This window comes from Chelonoidis abingdonii, chromosome 4 (assembly GCF_003597395.2).
Source record: "Chelonoidis abingdonii isolate Lonesome George chromosome 4, CheloAbing_2.0, whole genome shotgun sequence".
Classification (NCBI taxonomy): domain Eukaryota; kingdom Metazoa; phylum Chordata; order Testudines; family Testudinidae; genus Chelonoidis; species Chelonoidis abingdonii.
In genome coordinates this window covers 112,545,832-112,564,923 of record NC_133772.1, presented here as the reverse complement: position 1 = coordinate 112,564,923, position 19,092 = coordinate 112,545,832, and the positions used below count along the sequence as shown (strand labels likewise).

At 49.2% G+C, this 19,092-nt stretch overlaps 1 protein-coding gene across 1 annotated transcript in view; it reads left to right on the top strand.

Annotated features, from left to right (window-relative positions):
* The first annotated feature begins 1,415 nt into the window (after positions 1-1,415).
* ISM2 (isthmin 2) overlaps positions 1,416-19,092 on the top strand; it is a 41,248-nt gene continuing 23,571 nt past the window's right edge. Inside the window, exon 1 of the mRNA XM_032801994.2 lies at positions 1,416-1,822. Within this exon, the coding sequence (XP_032657885.1) occupies positions 1,685-1,822 (138 nt within the window). The 5' untranslated portion in view covers positions 1,416-1,684. The remainder of the gene's footprint in view (positions 1,823-19,092) is intronic.

Here is a 19,092-nt window from a genome sequence, read left to right as displayed (position 1 = left end):
AGCTGCCAGCGTAAAACGCGCAGCTCGGAGGGCTTGAAACCTCGGTTGTGTCTGACCATATTTTTAACCCTTGTGTGGGATTTCTCTCTCTCTCCCCTGCCCTGTTCTGTCCACGGCCTCGGATTCACGTAGTCAGTCATTCATTCACTCACTCACTCTGTGCATGTGGGGACCCTCCTTCTCCAACGTCAGAGCAGCTGGGGGCTGGTTGAAGAGTCACTGGTGAGCGGAGCAGCGCAGGCAGCCCTGATGCTGCGAGCCAAGGGGGGTCTGCACACGCGCTGCAAAGCCCGAGAGGGGCAAAGCCAAACTCAGCGCGGCGCTCCCAGGAGTCTGAGGGAGAGGAGGCGGGAGAGGCCGGCAGCTGGGGGGTTACACTGGAGGGGCTCGCTGGGGGAAGCAAGGGGCACTTGGCGCAAGGAGGAAATGTGAATGGGAAGAGCGAGCGCTAGGATCCCAGGGCTAAAGACAAGGGTCCTCAAGGAGCGAGCTGCAAAGGGAAAGTCACTGCCACGGAGGAGAAGCAAAAAGGAGCCTGCCGCGAGCTCAGCCTAAAGGAGGCGAAACCTCCGGCGGCTGGGGGAAGCTTTGCAAAGGGAGAGAAGAGCAAAGAGTTTGTAGAACAAAGAGCAGGTCATCCCCGTTTGCAAAGCCGGGGGAGCGAGCCGGCGAGCCCAGGCTCCCCCGCCCCCTCCGCCCCCGCTCCATGGAGAGGCAAGCGGGAGCCCTGCATGGGACCAGAGGGGAGAGGTTGCAGCAGAGGTAGCCTGGACATGCAGCATCCGGGAAGAGAGAAGCGACTGGCTGAGCCCCGAGAGGTGGAAACATTTGGAGGGAAACAGAGGAAATTTGTGATTTCTCGGAGCATAGTAGCAGCCTCCGTTTGGGGCTGGGGGGGGGGGGGACGCGGTCGCAGCGCGAGTCGTAGCTCGAGCGAGTGAGTAGCCTAGTCTGTGCTGCGCGCACTTCGATTTGGCGAATAGGGAGAGACTTTCATTGTCTCTGATGTAAAAGGGCGTTTTGTTCCCGCCTAATGAAAGACAAAGAGAGGGAGAGCCTCTGCACTTGGGATAAACGAGACGGGCTCTGAACTGCTATGAGCAAAATCATCACCAGCCCAAGTGACTAGAGGTAGTAGGAAGGGGGGGGAGAGGAGGAAAAAGAAATCAGATTGCAAAAGGATTTAGAAAAGGGGGTGGGGGTCGGTTGGGAGTGAAGCCCTCTTCCTGTGTCTTCTTTCCCCTGCAATTCTTTTCAGGGTTATCCTTCAGCATCAGTGTGACCAGGCACTGGAAGGGCAGGGAAGGGCAGCTAAATCCAAACGTGGATCAGCAAAACTGCAGACGAGATCAGAGGGCCATTAACACCCCCCCCCCCCCTCCAAGAGGCCCCCCCCCCCCCCTCCCACGGGCCAGAGGAGAGTCCCCCGGAAGCCAGGGCACTGTCAGTAATCTTTCTCTCACACTCTGAGCGGCTCTGGGCCCTGCCAGGGACACAACAATACAGGAGCAGAAGGCTGGAAAGAGGATTGCAGTTTTCATCTGCAATTTTTGATCCTCCCTCTCCTATTCCTTCAGGGACTGATTTTGTAATATTAGCAGGCTGGATTAGTGGGCAGAGGGGTGCCTGGCTGCTTGCCTTGTCTGTGCCTGGAGAGGGGTTAGTGGGGAGGGCGGAGGAAGAGATGTCTGGGATCAGAGGGAAAGTTGTACTTATCCTAGGCTTCGTCTTTCTGACAACTCTTCTGGCGGTGGTGAGAGGGCTTCCCCTGAGGAAACAACGCACCAGCAGCCCCAGGGAGCAGGGTCACAAGCTGATGGAGGTAAGGCAACTGGCTGCTCGCTGCTCTGAGACCAGAAGTGAGGCCCAGTGTCTAGTTCTTACTCTGGATATTGTTGGGGGTGGGGGCATAGATGCAGAAGAACAGAACAGGAGTGTAACCTGGGGGGTGTTCTGATGAACCACCCCCAACATGGCACATGAAGGGCTTCTAAAGAGATAGCACATGTGGTGGAAGCCTCTCGCCCTCTGAGACATTTAAAAAGTCGCCTGGACAGAGCTCTAGAAAATCCAGTATCTGCCCCAGGAGTGGCTGGGAGAGGTAGGACCCTATGGGGTCTCGTTTTGTTTTAGGTGCATGATTTTTCTTCAAAAGCCCAACTGCAGCTAGTTAAGTCTCAGCATATGGCAATGCCTCCTGCCCTAAGGAGCTCTTCTCCAGCATCTCTGCGCATGAGGAAGGGGACAGCACACCCTTGTATAGAGGTGAGGGTCCTTCCTGCTAAAACTGTGAGGACTCCCTTGAAGTTGGTCATGGCCAAGCTAATATGTAATTACATTACATATTCAAAATGCATCTGTGTATCCTGGCCACACCTGGTCCTACCCAGAGCTCTGAATGACACAATGAGTAACAGCTGCTGCTTGAGAGAGTCAGATTTTTAGTTTCCTCCTTGGCTTGATTGGTTGTTTTTTTTGCCCAGAAAGGACAGAGCTCCTTCCCCACAATCCTAAGGTGTACGATAGCCTGAGATCTCAGCCTTCCATGGGATGGGAGTAGGCAATGTGGTTTCAGACGCCTCAAGACTGAGGCTAAGTTTAATAATTCAATGCGCAGGAAGGTCTGTTGCCTCCAAAGGACAATATCTGTCACAAGAGAGGTGAGTCAAAGACCAGGGCAGGGTTTGCAGCTTGTCAGGAGCACAAATGTTTCACCACATTGGCATTAAATGCAGCAGATTGCAGCAATCTTGCCCCTGGAGGTGGAGACCATGGTGGCTACAGGTTCCAGAATGTCACGCTCCTTCTTGATTCAAATGGCCTGTGCTTGCATAGGAAGGTGCATGGCATGCTGGCTTCTGTATTTCAATATGCTGCACCACTCAAGCAGGGTAGACTTTAGCGTGGGTTCATGGGTTCATCTGCACCCACAGAAATCAGGCCCAGATTAACCAAAATGCAATGATTTCTGTGGGTGCAAGGGTCTACATTTCATGTTTGTCCCAGCTGCTTCTCCATGATGACAGAGGGGAGGCCAGGCCACATTTGAGTGAGTGACATAGCAACCTGGCACACAGGGTCACAGCACCACTCAGGTTTGAAATCTGCCATCAGTAGCATAGGGAACAACTTGTCCACCCTGACTGGACCCAGATCACACCTGTTGCTACTGCTGGCATTATCACACCAGGTCTGAGGTGACCTGTCAGGTGGAGAGCCCAGAGGGAGGGTCAGGAGTACTGCTCCCACTGGTAGCAGGGCTGGAGCTCAAGGAGAGGTGGGAACAGGCGTGTCCCCCCCTTCCCCAGTCTCAGGCAGGGCAGAATCCACCTATTCCCGCAGAGAGGGCAGCAACCTGACAGGGTTGAGCTCTGACAACCCCCATCCCCTCTCTCTAGTGCACCCATTGAACTGGGAGGCTACATCCACCCCTGCTCTCTGTAAAAGGTGGAGGTGGCCAGGGGCTGCATTGTATTCCAGGGGCTATATTTTGCCTCTTCTTGTGGCAGGAACTCATTGGCTAGACCTGTGTGTTGTCTTTCAAAGATTTAGACCAGCTAAGATAAATGGAAGGAAACCTTGACTCTACCCCTGTGGCTTCAAGACAGCAGTGACTAGTGGGTTTATAGGACATGGGATCAAAATGCATGGAAACCCACTGTGTGTTTGAGTGGGGGAGAGAGCAGTGGCATGGGAGCAAATCTATAGCAATCCTAGAGAAAAAAGGCCCTTTAACAAACAAGGAGGGGAAACACAGTGACTTCTGTATGGCTGAACCAAACAACTGCCTTTTAAATTGATCTCTTAGCAGGAAAATGAAAAGGGGGTTAGACAATAAGGAAAAAAAATTCAGTATTCACCTTGTGACTAAAGCTACTGATAAAAAACAGGTAAAAGGAATATGTGGAAAAACTGACTGGATATGAATTAGTAGGTCGAGGTAGTAGCAGCCCAGATAGTCATCAGTGATAGGCATCAGTATAAGAAGCTTGGTGGATAGATTTTAATCCCCGTGTGTCAGAGGGGTTGGCTGATGAGTTTACTGAATGACTGGCAGCTCTTTTTGAAATGTTACAGAGAAATGGAGATATACCTTATTGTTATTTATTACTAAAATGTGGCGCTTCTAGTCTAAAAAGAGTGATCCTGGCTATTTCTGGCTGATCAATTGAACTTCACTCCTTAATAAAATAGTGGGATAAATGTTGAGAGTGAATCTGAAAGCCAGGGGAAGATAATTGAACCACAAGCACCAGAGAGCTTGGTTTTATCTTTGCCTAAATCATGCCAAATGGGTTGGATAGCTTTTTTTGATTGAATTACCAATGGATGGATGAAGGGGGATTGCTCAAAATGTTATATCTAGACAATAATCTTACTTTTATATTGTGCCTTTCCTGGGAAATTCTGCAAACATATATACCTGTATCAGTTTGCTCACTACAGAAATGCAGCCACCTCTTGGTGGAACATGGCTGTGTAATAGCATGCAGCCACACAAGAGTTGGAATTCTAGGCATGCATAATGTAAATTACCTGAGCTGCTGTTCAACCAGGAGACTGTGGTTAACACCCAAACTCTTGCAGAAAAGCCATGGTATCTAGTAAAGCATTGGATATGGTACTTTATGGAATCTTACCTGAAAAGGCAAACTTGTAGGCCGTAATCAAAGGATAATGATAAAATGGCAATGGATGAAGTTGAGGGCGGTGTCCAGTGGAGAACCCCAGAGATCTATGTTAGGCCCAGTTTTACTAATCAGCGAGCAAAGGAAGAGGAATAAATCAGCACAAATTTGTGAATGATTCTGAATTAGGGAGTTTGCATGAATGCCCAGAGACCCATGTCTCCATATGTGTTTGTACAGTGCTCAGCGCAACAGGTCTCAACTTGAGACCTCTGGGTTCTACTGAAGTTTTATATCGTATTTATACAAAAGGGCTTAGGAGATAAGGCAAGAGATAAGATGGAGACACAGGCTTCCTAGGGGGTACCAGCGCTTCTTGTCATGTCTGTGTGTGCCTTGTAGACTGTAATGTCTTTGGGGCAGGGACTTTCTTCATTTGTGTTTTGTGCAGCAGAGGGAAGGTTGTTGACACTTAGAAAATAATTCTAAATTGGATGTGTATAGTTATTCTTTTTGGAAGCCACTGAATGCGAGGTGAGAGATGTAGAAAGCGAGTAGTGCTGAGAGACTTCTGCCGATGAGAGGGAACAGCAGATTGGGTTTATCAGCTTGTAAAGCAACAGGGTAGCAAAAATACCAGTGTGATTTTTGGGTTGTATACACAGATGGTTCATGTCACAGAGTTGACAGTCCCTATCTTGATGGCACCAGTGTGACCACATCTGGAATATTGGTTACTTTTGGGTAAAGCCCTAGAGATGTGGATAGATTGGAGGAGAGGACAGAGGTACAGAGAAGAACAACAGAAATGATCAAACAAGGTGGATAAAAAATATGGTATCTTTTAGTTGAATACGTTGTTTTTTTTAAAAAACCTATTTTCAGTTAAATATGAAATTGATAACCTATGATAAGGCATAAACTTACTTTAATAGTAGTAAACGCCTTGAAATAAATAAAATATGCTTTATCAATGAGCCCTGCTCATCACATTGTAATGAGTTGAAGGGTGATGCTTCTTTAAGAATATACAGAATCAGTCAGAAAACGTTAACTTTTGAGGTCAACTCAAGCTTTATAAATATGTGACAATGTCGTGTAAGCAGCTGTGCTATTTTCAGTCTTTCCAGTGGAGTGAATGCTGTTTTTTACATTTTTTCTAATGTAAGTACTTTTAGTTTCTGTTGTGCAGAAAAGCTTTGGCCTTTGTTCCTTTTGGTTTCAGTTTAGCAAGCAGAGGGAGAGAGAATATTTATTTAATTTGGGTTGGTTCGTTCAAAGTTGAGAAACCAACTAGGAGTTGAAAAAGCAGAAAAGCTTGTCCTGCTCTTCCAATCAATGAATAAAACCCAGCTGGAAGAAAATGAGATCTACTGATGCTAAAAACCTGAAGGATATGGGGACAGATTTTCAAAGGTGTTTTTAGCTGCCTAAAGATGCTGATAGGTGCCTCGTCCACATGGGGGTTTTAAGGAATTTAGGCACCTAACTCCCATTGAAATCTCACGAAGTTCCTAAATACCGTTTGAAAATCTGGCCCATGGTAACCAGAAACAATCTGTCAGTTCCCTAATACCAGTTAGAACATCCTTTGTTTAATAAATCAGTTAGTTTTAAATGCAAAACGTGTTTTGATCAACTTTTTTCCCTATGTACCCAGCACATTTAAAGTTATTTTATTTACTGATAATAAACAATTTTAAATTGCCGTTTTGTGTATTTTTAATTGATTTCCAGTTTCCATTCAAATACTGCTTGACACAAACCATGAGCAAAAAAATTATCATCTAGTAAATAATAAATGCAGCATTTGCCATTTTCTATCATAATAAAAAAGTAAAAAATTAAGACTGAATAAATATATATTAGGTTCTTTTTTATTGTATACCTTTTCTTTAGGAAAATAACTAAAAAGTTCACATATGAAGCAGGATTAAAAACAAAAATTTAAATCAAGGTTTCCTGCTTGCTAATTTAAATCATGATTAAAATCTGTGATTTAGTCAATCCAGGCTGTGAGCAAATGGGTGGAGTGATTGAGTTGTGAGGATGAATTCAAAGTCAAATTTGTATCACTAAATGGCGCCTGTCTAGAGTGATCTATGAGATATGACTACCAAGGGGAGAAAGGGATTATTTAGGGTGCTCCAAAGTGGTATAAAAAGGTTTAATGGAATTAAAAGCAGGAAAAGAAAATATAGGCTGAGCGTGAGGGAAAATTTCCCAAGTTTCAGGAAAAGTGGAAATAGCAGAAGCCCCATGGCTTGGGACATTGAAACATGGATCGGAGCAAGCCCTGGAGAACACAGTGTAAGGAGCAATCTCTCATTGATCTCTGGGTGGATGGACCAGATGGGACCCAACTGGGTTCCCCTAGCTTCATCTCTGCAGTGAAGCTGCTAATGCCTTCTGGAAAACATTCCTTTTAGCATCACTTTTGCTCTGAATAGCCCTATTTGTTTTGTTCTTCCCTCGTTCTTGTGACCAGGGATGGTTGAATAAAAACCGGATCTTACTTTCCTCGGAACCTATCAGCTCCTACTGCTGATTCCCAATCCTCTCTCTTACTGACATCTCAGGACTAGCTAATTGTGCTGCCACAGATGGTGGAGGATGGCTTCAGGTACGGAGTTGCAGGGGTGACAAGGGAACAGCTCCTCTGTCTTCCATGATAACCCAGGGGGGGAAGAGAACCCAAGGACACGTGATGCAGGATCTGAGCAGGCCGAGTGTGCAGTGAGCTCCCCACAGCTGCTGCAGGCTGTGTCAGTGGCAGAGTCATTTTGCCTGCGGATGTGCTTTTTACCTTTTCATTTCTTCAGCAATTAAGCGTTCTTGTCTCCGGCTTTGTCCTTGTCCGGGGTCGGATTTGTTGGTATAAAACGTGCACTGAAGCATCGTTCCGCTCTGAAAGGGGCTCTTTGTGCACAGGAAGGTACTTTACCCTTTGTAGCAAATTTCCTTTTGAGAAGTGCCAAATTATCTTAGTCAACAACGTGAAAACCCTTCCGCCCTGGGGCTGACTCAGGAGCAGAAACAATGAGGAGCTGGCTGTAGGGAAGTTACTGGATCAGGAGGCTTCTTCCCTTTTCGTGGAACAAATAGGCCTGTTGAGTTTCTATTGCAGAAATTAAAGGGGTGCCTATAAAAGGCACATGTAAAGGGAATGGCTTAGGCATGAATTGCTATGCAGGGAGGAGCCATTTTCATGAGCTAGGTGCTTGTGTACCCTTTAGCAATGACTCTCTGCACATCTAGTTTGCTGGTTCAAATCCAGCTCCAGGTAAGCAGTGGCACATAGCCGTTGTAGAATGCGTTGGGGGTGGGGGCAGAGTGGGACTGGGACGGGTAGCATACCTCAGTTTGGTTCCTAATGGAGGGGTGTCTGTATCTTCCCAGCCTTTCCCAGAGTTTGCCAAAGGCTGGCCTATGGAGACTGGTGTCCCCTCAAAATACATTCTCTCCAAAGTAGGTTGAAGCATATGATCAGGGTGGTGTGTGTGTCAGCGTGGAAAACCTGCCCTGGTGCTGCCCAGGCTGGACCTTTTCTGGGGATTAGAGGTCTCCTGTCTGCCATGGGGTCAATTGGTATCCTTCACCATCACTAAAAACAGTTAAAGAGAGACCAATGTACTGCCAAAGTAGCCCTGGCGCCTGCTGGGAGCAGACTTATGGCTTGTCTTGAGATGTGGAGGTGGTAGTGGTTGTGCAGCTGGGTTGTAGTTGGTGCAGTGTGAAATCAGGCTGTTGCATTTAACGCTTGGGATGTCTTTGGTTACTGGAGCTATTTGGGAAGTTTTCCTCCAATATTTGTTTGGTGAACAATGGCTCACTGACGCAACAGGCATTTTTACCCAAAATTTTCTCTCTTAATTGAAAATGTTGGGGTTAACAAAGGTGAAAAAAAGATTTCTGCAACTTTTTTCTTTAAAGAACTGACAGTTTCAGTATTTGATGAAAACCTTTTGGGTTTTGTTGAAAATTTTTCACAGGGAAAAAAATCCTTAATGGATTACAGGATAGGCTTAAAGGACCAGCTGTCAGAATCCATTTTAGTGACTTGTTTGCCGTTGTTCAGTTCTTGCTTGCTCCAGGTGTCTAGTAACTTCCTGGGCTTTACTGAGAAGCTGAGAGGATGTCTGTGACTTCTGGAGCTAGGAGTCCAGAGATATGGTGGTCTATTTGCATCCCTGCCCCAGGTGGCTCATGGTGTGAAGGGAAGCAACATTTCCTGGGCTATTGGTTGTTTTATTTAGTCTCCAAGGGAAGGATAAAGTTAAAGGGAACAAAATGTTGTAAATTTCCTCTTGCTTATTGGCAGACTCCCCCTGCACTGAGACAGCAAGAAGAGGCAACAGAAAGGCTGGATGGAGTTAGTGTGTGTTGGGAAGAGGTAGGGAGCCGTGATCTTGACTAGGGTTACAAGGTGTTAGCTGACACATTCTAGCTAAGCGCATGTCTGCACTGCAGTCAGTGGTGTAATTGTAGTGTGTACCTGTGCTAGCTTTAATCTAGCTAGCGAAGCTAAAAAAAGCAGTGACATTGCAGTGGTATGGACTTCAGCATGGGCTGTACAAACTCGCCTGGAATTGTGGGACATACTTCTGTTCCTAGCCTGCATCAGGGTCCATGCGTTGAGCCTTGACTGCTATTTTTTGCCATGCTAGTTAGATCAAGGCTAGCTCTGTTATGGCTACACAAACTGCAATCACGCCTCCAATGGCAGTGTAGACATACCTAGGGCCAGGTCTAGACTAGGATTTAAGATCTGATTTAGCATGTGTTCATATGCTAATGCATACATTTGAAAGTCTAGTATACGCCCAACTTTAGCACATTCTACATAGGGGGAGCCTAGGCTTTAGGTTCACCAGTATGGCATACGTCAGAAGCCTACACTGCCTTGCCTACCCTAAACTTTTCAAACATGATCGATAGCATGTGTTCGCTGTCATATGCTCACCCCTAGCCTCGATGGGTTTAACATGTTCTAGAACTCTAGTGTAGACAAGGCAATGGAGACATTTAACACTTAGCTGGTTGTGTTGAAGCCTGTCAGGGAGCTATGAGATAAAGTGCAAATGTTTGTGGAGCAGCCAGCTAGGGTGACCAGATGTCCCGATTTTTGGGTCTTTTTCTTATATAGGTTCCTATTACTCCCCACCCCCATCCTGATTTTTCACATTTGCGTCTGGTCACCCTACAGCCAGCTAGTCTGTACAAATGTGTGAGCGTGAGGGGAGAGAGTGGGGGGGACAGAAGGCTGCCCTGTGGGGAGAGAGGAGTATTTCAGTCATTCCTGATCACCCCCACGATTAAATTACCCTCAGCCTTGCCTTTCCCTTTTCGTCAAATGCCCAGTCATTACCCAGCTCTCCCTCATTGTGGTGAAGGCCAAGGTCGGCGTCTCCCTGCTTGGTTTCCCTGTAATATATTGCTAAAATCTGCCACTCTATTTTTAGCTGCATGTTCCCAGGGCGCAGGCAGCCTCCTCACTAATAACCCAGAGGACACCAGGTGCGGAGCACTGTGCAATGTCTTCACCGAGATGAGATTTTGTGCAGATGTCTTAAGCTCACATCTGCTCTCCCTCTCCCACCCCCAACACCCTTCAGCTTCCCAGAGAGACTGTGGCTGCATTACATAGCGAAGCTGACTCCTCGCTCAAGGGAGGAGGCAACCAATAGTCTATCCCAGGATGTGTAAGTGGGGGGTGTCCCAGGGGATTTCTGGGTGAAATGTGATGTGGGGATGCACTCAGTGCTTAATTTGCAATGACAGAGATGCCGAGGCTATGAACTGCCAACCCTGGAAGCACTGGATGCACTGCACTGCTGGAACTAGGGTGTAGGGGGGATGTTATTTGCAGTTGTACTTCATCAGTTCATTGCACAGGGCTTGCAGGAGGGTTTTGCCTTCCTCTGCAGCAGTGAGTGGGGCTCACAATAACAAGCATGGGTGTGCAGTGGACACTGGGGAATCTTGAACTTCCTTTTCTAGGTCCCTCTACATTCAGAAAATGCTGATACACTAACTAGCAAAGTGTCAGGGGGAGACGCCACTACAGGCCAGAACCCCCAGATGATCCTGTCCTATATCTAGTACGTTGTTATAAAGGGAAACTCCTCCAGAGCGGGAAGGCAGTGGGTGTTATGGGGAAAATGGGTTCTATGGACAACGTCAGTCGCCCCAGCGACCTCTCTGTAAATGCCCCTTTGCAGTCTCCCCACCTCTTAGTTTTCTTCACACCTGTAAATAGCATTCTGAGGGCTGGACAGAGTTGTTTAGGCCTACATATGAGCGTTGCTGTTTTGAAAGGGTTTTTGCAAAACTGGCTATGAACAGAAATGACTTCAGCAGGTTGTTTGAAAATGTAGCAAAAGAGCCGGTAAGCAAGAGTCTAAAATCAAAATCTGAAATTTCTCATGACACCCCCATCCTCTGGTCCTGAGCTGGGTCCAGCAGTAGGGGGGCGGGGTGGCTTCCCTGGAGTCTGTGCGTTCAGTCTCTGGCATAAATTAAAGCAGCCCTAAGGACAGCTCTAATATACAGCTGCCCAGACTAGCATAGTGTACTCCAGCCATACCTTGCTGTAATTCTTGGCAAACCCCTGTGCCAGAGGCTGCGGTCTGCTCTGCCAGCGCTACCTAGCCTGGGGAAGCTCCCAAGGTCAGAGGAATTCCCAAGTGGCTGTTTCACTGGTTTTATGGCACTTGCATGCTGGCAAAGCCTGTGTATGGGGCCGTGTATCCCAAAACAGGGCTTTGGGCTGTGAAGCATCCAGCACTGCATGGATGTAATTTAAATGCCAATGTTAAAACCATAAATGAAAAGGCTTCCTGTGAGGGGTGGTGTTTTTGTTGTTTATGACTTTGGAAAGAGTAATTTAGCCTCTCCACTCCTCTGCAAAGTGGCTCAATATTACTATCTCGATTTTACCAATAAGGCTCAGAGAGGAAAGGTGACAGAGGAGGTAGTGACAGAGCTGGAATTAGGGACTCAGGGGATCTGGCGTCTATTTCTGACCCTACCACATATTTCCTGGGGACCTTGGGCAAGTCACTTGACTCCCCTGAACCTCAGCTTCCTCTCTGTGAAGTGGCAGGTGAAGATAAATGAATTCCTTTTTGTGAGGCACTCAGACATTGGGGAAGAATGTCATTGAATAGCCTATGAATAAATTAAATCTGTTTAAATAGAATAGACTAGATTCTGAGGGAAGGTTTTTTCTCCCTCTGTGGCCACTGCACAGCACTGTGCAGATATACAGGGGTTATAGAAGTTCTAGGGTTGCCAACCCTACTGGTTTTGCTGGGAGTCTCCCGGAATCAGCCCAATTCCAGGAGATAGAGCCCATCTCCTGGAGGCTACTGAAGCCAGACTGGTAGATTTCAGGCTGCTAAAAGTCCAGCAGTGCAGCAGAGCTATAGCAGGCTTCCTGCCAGCCCTGACTCCGCGCTGCTCCCAGAAGCAGCCGGCATGTCCCTGCAGCCCCTGGGTCGGGGGGTGGGGGAGGTGCAGGGGTCTCCGTGCACTGGCCCCACCCCCAGCGCCGACTCCGCAGCTCCCGTTGGCCAGGAACTGTGGCCAGTGGGAGCTGCGGGGGTGTTGCCTGCAGGCAGGGCAGTGCACAGAGCCCCCTGCCCCCGCCCCAGGAGCTGCAGGGATGTGCTGTGCCGCTTCCTGGAGCAGCATAGGGATGAGACAGGCAGGGAGCCTGCCTTAGCCCAGCTATGCCGCCAACCGGGAGCCACCCAAGGTAAGCGCTGCCAGGTCGGATCCTGCACCCCTCACCCCCTCTTGCACCCCAACCCCTGCCCAGCCCTGAGACCCCCTCCCAGAGCCCACACCCTCTCCTGCACCCCAGCCCCCTGCCCCAGGCTCTGCCTGGAGCCCTCTCCCACGCCCCAAACCCCTTGGCCCCAGCCCAGAGCCCACACCCCATCCTGAACCCCAACCCCCTGCCTCAGCCTGGTGAAAGTGAGTGAGGGTGGGGGAAAGTGAGCGACAGAGAGAGGAGGGATGGAGTGAGTGAGGAGGGGGCTTGGGGAAAGGGCAGGGCACAGGGCAATGGTGTTTGGGTTTGTGTGATTAGACACTTGGCAACTCTATACAGAAGCCCTGTCTTTGGCCAGGGGAGAATCCCCCTGGCACAGGCACTGCTCAAGACAGCCATAGGTCTGCTGTCAAGCCCCAACATAGGGGGCATGTCTAGGGTGACCAGCTGTCACGTTTTTAAAGGGACAGTCTCGTATTTAAGCCCTCCTGCAGGTGTCCTGATTTTTTCTTAAAAACGAGCAGATTGTCCCATATTTTCTGTCTCATCACCATCAGTCCTGGTGGGTCCTGCTGCTGGCTGAATCCTGATTGCCAGCCTACCAGTGGTGAGTGGGGGGTCCAGTGGCTGATGATAGGGGTGGGTGTGCGAGGCTGGTGGCAGGGGAAAGCTGCAGCACGCAGGGCCGGCTGCTCCCCCTGCTGGTCCATCAGCACAGCCCCTGCTGCATTTCAGCTCTCAGCCAGCAGGGCCCCACCCCCCATCCTGTTTCCAGACAGTGCTGGCTGCACGCTGTGGTGGCTGGTGAGTGCAGGCAGGTGCCAGGTGGCAGCCAGTTACATGTCGCCTCTACTGCCTACCATCAGCCCTTTACATGCTCCCCTTCTCGCTGTCATCTCCCTCCTTTGACCCTTCACCACCACCCCACCCTCAGCCCCCCTTCTCCTCCATATCCCCCCCACCAGGGCGCATCCTGCTTGCAGCGCTGTGCAGAGAACCAGCCCCTGATCAGAGCACTCAACTCACCAACAGCCTGGCCAGCAGGCTCCTTCCTTTCCCCTCTGCCTCTGGCTGGGCTGGTGCCCCAGTAAAGCCCAAGACCCTCATTCCAGGGCACTGGCCAGGAGGAGCCAAGCCCTGCATGTGCCAAAACCCCACACAGCGCTGGCATAGGGAACCTTCTCCGCCCCTCAGCTAAGCTCTGGAGTGTGTGTGGGGGGAGCAGTTTCCAGCCTCTTCACTCTCCAAACCTGCAGACTCCAAAGTAGCCCACAGGGAAGGGGCTTAACCTCCTCATCAGCCGCCCCTGCCTCCTGCCCTGGGTCATACCCCAGGAGTGTGGGGATACTCTGTCCCCTAGGCGCCCTCCCCTGCTGAGCCACCTCTCTAGCCGGGTTCCCTGAAGCCGCTGCAGTCAGGTTCTCTGGGCCCTGGTGCACAATGTGTCCGTAGGGCTTAACCCCTTCCCGCCCGTGCTGTGGCCGGGGGACAGGAGGCAGCTCAGTTATGTCAGTGTCCAGCAGCAGCCTGGAGGTGTTAGCTGCCTTTCCATACTGTGCAGGTAAGAAGGAACAAGCTGCTTCCAGCCACACGGGAGTGGGACGAGCTGTCAAGGGTCTGGGAGGGGGAGCCCCTTTTGCTGGGAAGATGCAGCTGTGCCATCCAGCTGCTGAGGATGATTTTGCTGGAATTAAACAGGCCCATGTAGGGAAGGGATCAGGTGCCTGGTGACAGCTCTATGCCCCACTACAAGGCAGGGAGATCCTAGTGCTCCTCTGTGGACCCTTCCATATCTGGGGTGCGTAATTGCTATGAATGGAGCCAGCTCAAGCAATCAGTTTCCTGAAACGCTTTTGATTTAAAGTGCTTAATGATGGATTTACATAGCAACTGTTTTTATTTGTTTTCAGTTTCCCCACAAGAGGTGTCAGACCCACAGCTGTGATAGTGATGGCTCTTTGGGCAGCCTAATCCCTTGGCCTTGTGCTCCACCTCCTGCTGCATCCTCTCAGCAGCCCCCGAACCTGGCTCCCAAAGGCCAGAGTGTGTAAGCAAGGGAGGAGCAGGCTGGATTTCCAGCCAGAGCTGAGTTCCCAGCTTTCTGCTTGTTGTGGGTTTTGATCCCACTGGGAAGTGTCTGTGGTTTGTAGCTTGTGATGTTTGCTGGCAGCTCTTGGGCGGCTGGGGTTACACCACTCATTGCTGCTACTGAGGGATGAGTCTGTGGCTTGGCCCCGCTGCCAATTTCCCCCAGTGCATCCAAAGCCATCCCTCTGGTATAGGGAAATAGACATGCCTTACATTCTATTGGCTGGTGTACCATCCCCTCTTGATTCCCATTGCAACACATTGCCACAGGTTAGGGGAGCCAGGGAGGTTGTCTTTGATCTGCTCTCCTTGATTTCAGTCTAAAAAATCCATCCAGACACCTTGGTGGGAGCCATGAGCTATCCAGTGTTACTCAGATGGGGCGTGTGTGGGATGAGGGCTCTTGTTTGGCTTCTTTTCTTTCTTTCACAGCTTTGCATAAGTTGAAAAGCTAAGGAAGCAGCAGCTGGAGCCATTGATGGGGTACCCTGTGCAAGCTAACAAATGTATATCATTAACTGGAACAAGTTAATGGTTACTGAAACACATGGGTTTTATAGCTGGAACAAGTTAACAGCAATTCAGTCCCATGCATTAAGAGCTTATGTGTGTTACAGCTCAACTATGTTAACAGAAAACATGTGCCCTAACACTAGAATTTGCCTATCTGGGTGGGTGTGTCTCTATGTGTCCGACTGTCTCTGTCTCTGATCTAGATCTGGCTACATGCAGCCTGTACTGTGTACTCCGATGCATATTCTGAGTGTCTTTCTGTCCTAGTAGCACGAGGGCAGTAAAACTACAACAGCAGTGGTGTGGGGCTGCCTGCAGTGGGCACCAACTGTCTTGTCAGACTCCAATTTCCAATGGATTTTCCCTTGAACTGTGACATTTATGCAAAACCTATTGGTGTCAGGACAAAAAGTGCCAGTGACTCTGAAGAAGCCGCTTGGGACAGTTTTGTGCTTCAGCTGCTGAGGAAGTAGTCTCCCTTGCTCTGTTTTGTGCTGTATTTATGTGGGAAGCAGAGGGATCTTTATTGGGAGTCACACTGGTGGAAGTCACCATTAGAACACTTCTCAGAAACTTTTGGATGGGATCTTAGGCTGGGTAAGTCATTGGATTTGGACTCAAGAGATCTAAAGTCAATTCCTGACTCAACCACAGATTTCCTATGTGATCTTGCACGAACCACCCAATCTACCCTGGGCCTGATCTTCCCATCTCTAAAATGGGACTAGTGCTTCACTACCTTACTGGGGTTTTGTGAAAGTAAAATCTGCTAATGGTTGTGAGGCACTTTGGATACTACAGTGATGAGCGCTAGATCAGTGCAGAGAGAGATTTTAAAAATCTGCTCTTGTCTGGCTTTGCTTGGATATTAAACATCCCAGGGCATATTTGGGTGAGAAGTGGGTTGGGTTTTGTCTCTATAGCCAAAATTCCTCACCTAATTTTGTGCAATGTTGCTTTGTGCTAGCTGTTGTCCTCCATCCCAGATCCAACTGGGTGTCAAAGGTGTTGTGCGTACAGGCTTTGGGAAGTACTTTGGGGTGAAAGGCTTTGTGAATGTGAAAATAAATGTCAAATAAGATGAATCTACTGATTGCTATACCTGTAGCTCCCATTTCAAGGCAGATGAAATAATATTAAGAGGAGAGAACGATGCCATGTTATCCAGGATGTCTTGATAAACCTAGGACTGCAAGTGTTAAAATGTAACAGTGAGCCACACAATTCTGTTGGTCTGTTATATCCAGGCTCTTATAACTCCAGCATTGTATCTGAGTAAACAGATCTGTTCTGGAATGAGTTACAGGATCTCCAGGATCAGGTTAAAGGGGCTTGCTCAGGTCCTTAGTCAAAACCAAATTGCATGTGTAATGTGATCCTTCTTAGGAAGGGTAAGCTAGTGGTTAAACCAGGGGATGGGGAGTCAAGTGGTCTGAGTTCTGTTCTTAACTGTAATCCTGATTCTCTGTGTCACTTTGGCCAAGTCACTCATTGCCCTGAGGAAGGATTCACTTCGTTTTTACAGCCTGGTCATCTACACATGAAGGGATTCACCATGAGAGAGGGCAGGCACTTGTACTGGAGCGCCCCAGGTCTGGGACTCCATAGGCTCCTCCAATGGAGGTTATTTGGACGATGCATGGAATTGCCATACTCCTCAGCTACCCAAACCATGCACTGCCCATTTGGGGGCTGTGCTAGCCCCACTCCTTATGGTGGGGAAGTTGTGGCTGGTTTTTGTGCCAAGGTGTATGACAGGGCAGACTCTCTGGAGTAAATCCTGGTATTTCTATTGTGAACATAGTGAATCCACCACTGAAAAATTTCTAGAAAGTGTTACTTAATGTAGGTCCTTAATGTAAACAAAGGGGTTCTTGTGCCTCATCTGCTCTCTTGAGCACTGCTTTAGGTGGAGGACTTGAGAGCAAACTGCAAATTGTTTCTGGAACAGGTTGGTGCTGGCTGCACTCTGTGGTGGAAGTCATCCCAGGTGCGCATGGGGTGCAGGGTTAATATGGTTATTTTAGTAGAGCTACAGCTGCTTGGGCTGCACCATCACTCTGCAAACTGATCTTGAATAAGAGCTCTCCTGTACTGCTTTGCTCCGTCCCTGCAGTCACTCACCAAGTACCCCCAACCAAGCTAAACTAGCATGTGAAACACAACTTCAACCACCTTGTACACTTTTGTTCTAAGTAAACACTGGCTGGGGGGAGGAGATCAAGTTTCTTCTCACGCTCATGGAATGTTCTGTTTCTTGGCTCTGACATCCCAAGCGTCTCATACGTAAACCATCAGAGCACGAAGTCCCTCAGTTCCTAACTAGCTGGTCCTGGGAATTTTGTGAGAACTGTTGTTTAAATGAAATTTGAGGCTACAGGTAGCAAGTTCTTTGGGGCAGGCACTGTCTTTTTGTTTTGTGTTTTTATAGCACCTGGCACAATGGGATCATGGTCCACGACTGGGGCTCCTTGGCACTACTGCAATACAAATTATTATTATTATTTATCAGAGGTTCCTATGAGGATGCTGTTGAAACACTGCCCCAGCCAACCCAGCAGGCGAAATACTGGCAATGAATGTGTTTCATCCTCAGAGCATTTAGCAGTCATTACAGGTGAGCTGCAAAGCAAAGAGGAAATGAGAAGCTTGTGCCCTTTGTGGTTTCTTTGTAAAGAGGAAAGATCCTCTGGTGTTTCTAGTCTGAGGCTCTGTGTCTTCATCCATTTACTCCTGGGGGAATTCTGTGCCACTGCACATGGGCAAAATGTATGTCCCCCGCAGATTTCTTTGCTTCCCCACAGAAAAATGACATTCTGACAGGGAAGCCACAAGAGTGGTCATGCATCCTCCCCCCAGCAGTATGTTTTGGGTGCCTAGGGCAGCCGACAGAGAGGTAAATCACTGTGGGGCAGGGGGTGGGACTGGGAAGACGTGGCTGGTGGCTCTGACCCTGCAGCAGGCTCAGTTGCTAGTCCCGACTGGGCTGGGGAGGATGGGATTTCCTCCTTCCCTGCACAGCATCCGGGGGCATGTTAGACCTACCCCCAGATTTCTTCCCTGACTGTAGGAAGCTCTACAAACTCTCCCTCCCCTTTCTCCCCCCCCCCCCCCGTGCTTCCTGCACCTATCACTCCTCAGCTGCAGGGGAAGGGATCACTGTACAGGGAGCTGCTTCCTTATCCACCCAACCCCTGTCCATCCTGACCCCCTCATACCAGACCCCCCTGCACTCAGAACCCCCAGATGAGCCCCACTCCCCCTGCACCTGGGCTTCCCTGACAAGCCACATGCATCTGGATCCCTACCCTACTGAGCCCCAACCAGCTGCACTTGGATCCCCACCCCACTGAGCCCCACTCCCCCAGCATCTGGACCCCCTGTTGTGCCCCCACACCCAGACCCCTCTGCCTAGCACTATACTCCTCACACCCAGACCTTGCCCTGCTGAGCCCCAACCACCTTCACCTGGACTGCCCTGCAGAGTCCAATTACCATTGCATCCAGAACCTCCCAACAAATCCCTGTGCATCCAGATCCCCCACTGAGCCCACACCCAGATTGCACCTCACAGAACTCTCTCAGCCTACACCTGGATCCCCTCACACTAAGCCCCATCACACTTGGATCCTGCCTTGCTGAGCCTACCTGACCACACCTGGTGCACCTGGCATGGAGGGGCAGGGTCCTGGGGTGTTTCTGGGGCAGGCCCAGTCCTTGTGCTGTGTCAGGGTTGGGTGCAGTCTTACCACTGAGTTCGTGTTCCGGGGTGTGGTGGGGTTGCACAGTGATCTCCCACCTCTGTGCAGCCAGTGGCCTGTGCTCCCCAATGCCATGCTGGAGCCTCTAGGTTTATTTGACAAATAAACTTTGCAGAGTTTTAAAGTCTTGTGCAGAGAATTTTGAATTTTTTGGCACAGAATTCCCTCAGAAGTGAATCCATCACAGTGGAGATCTAGAGGGCATACAACACATTTTTTTCAATTTTACTTCAAACTTCACCTTTAACTATTAATATCCTTGCAATGTAACTGTGAAGAAAGGCAGGATCCCCACTTCATTGTATAGATAGGGCAGCTGAGGCCT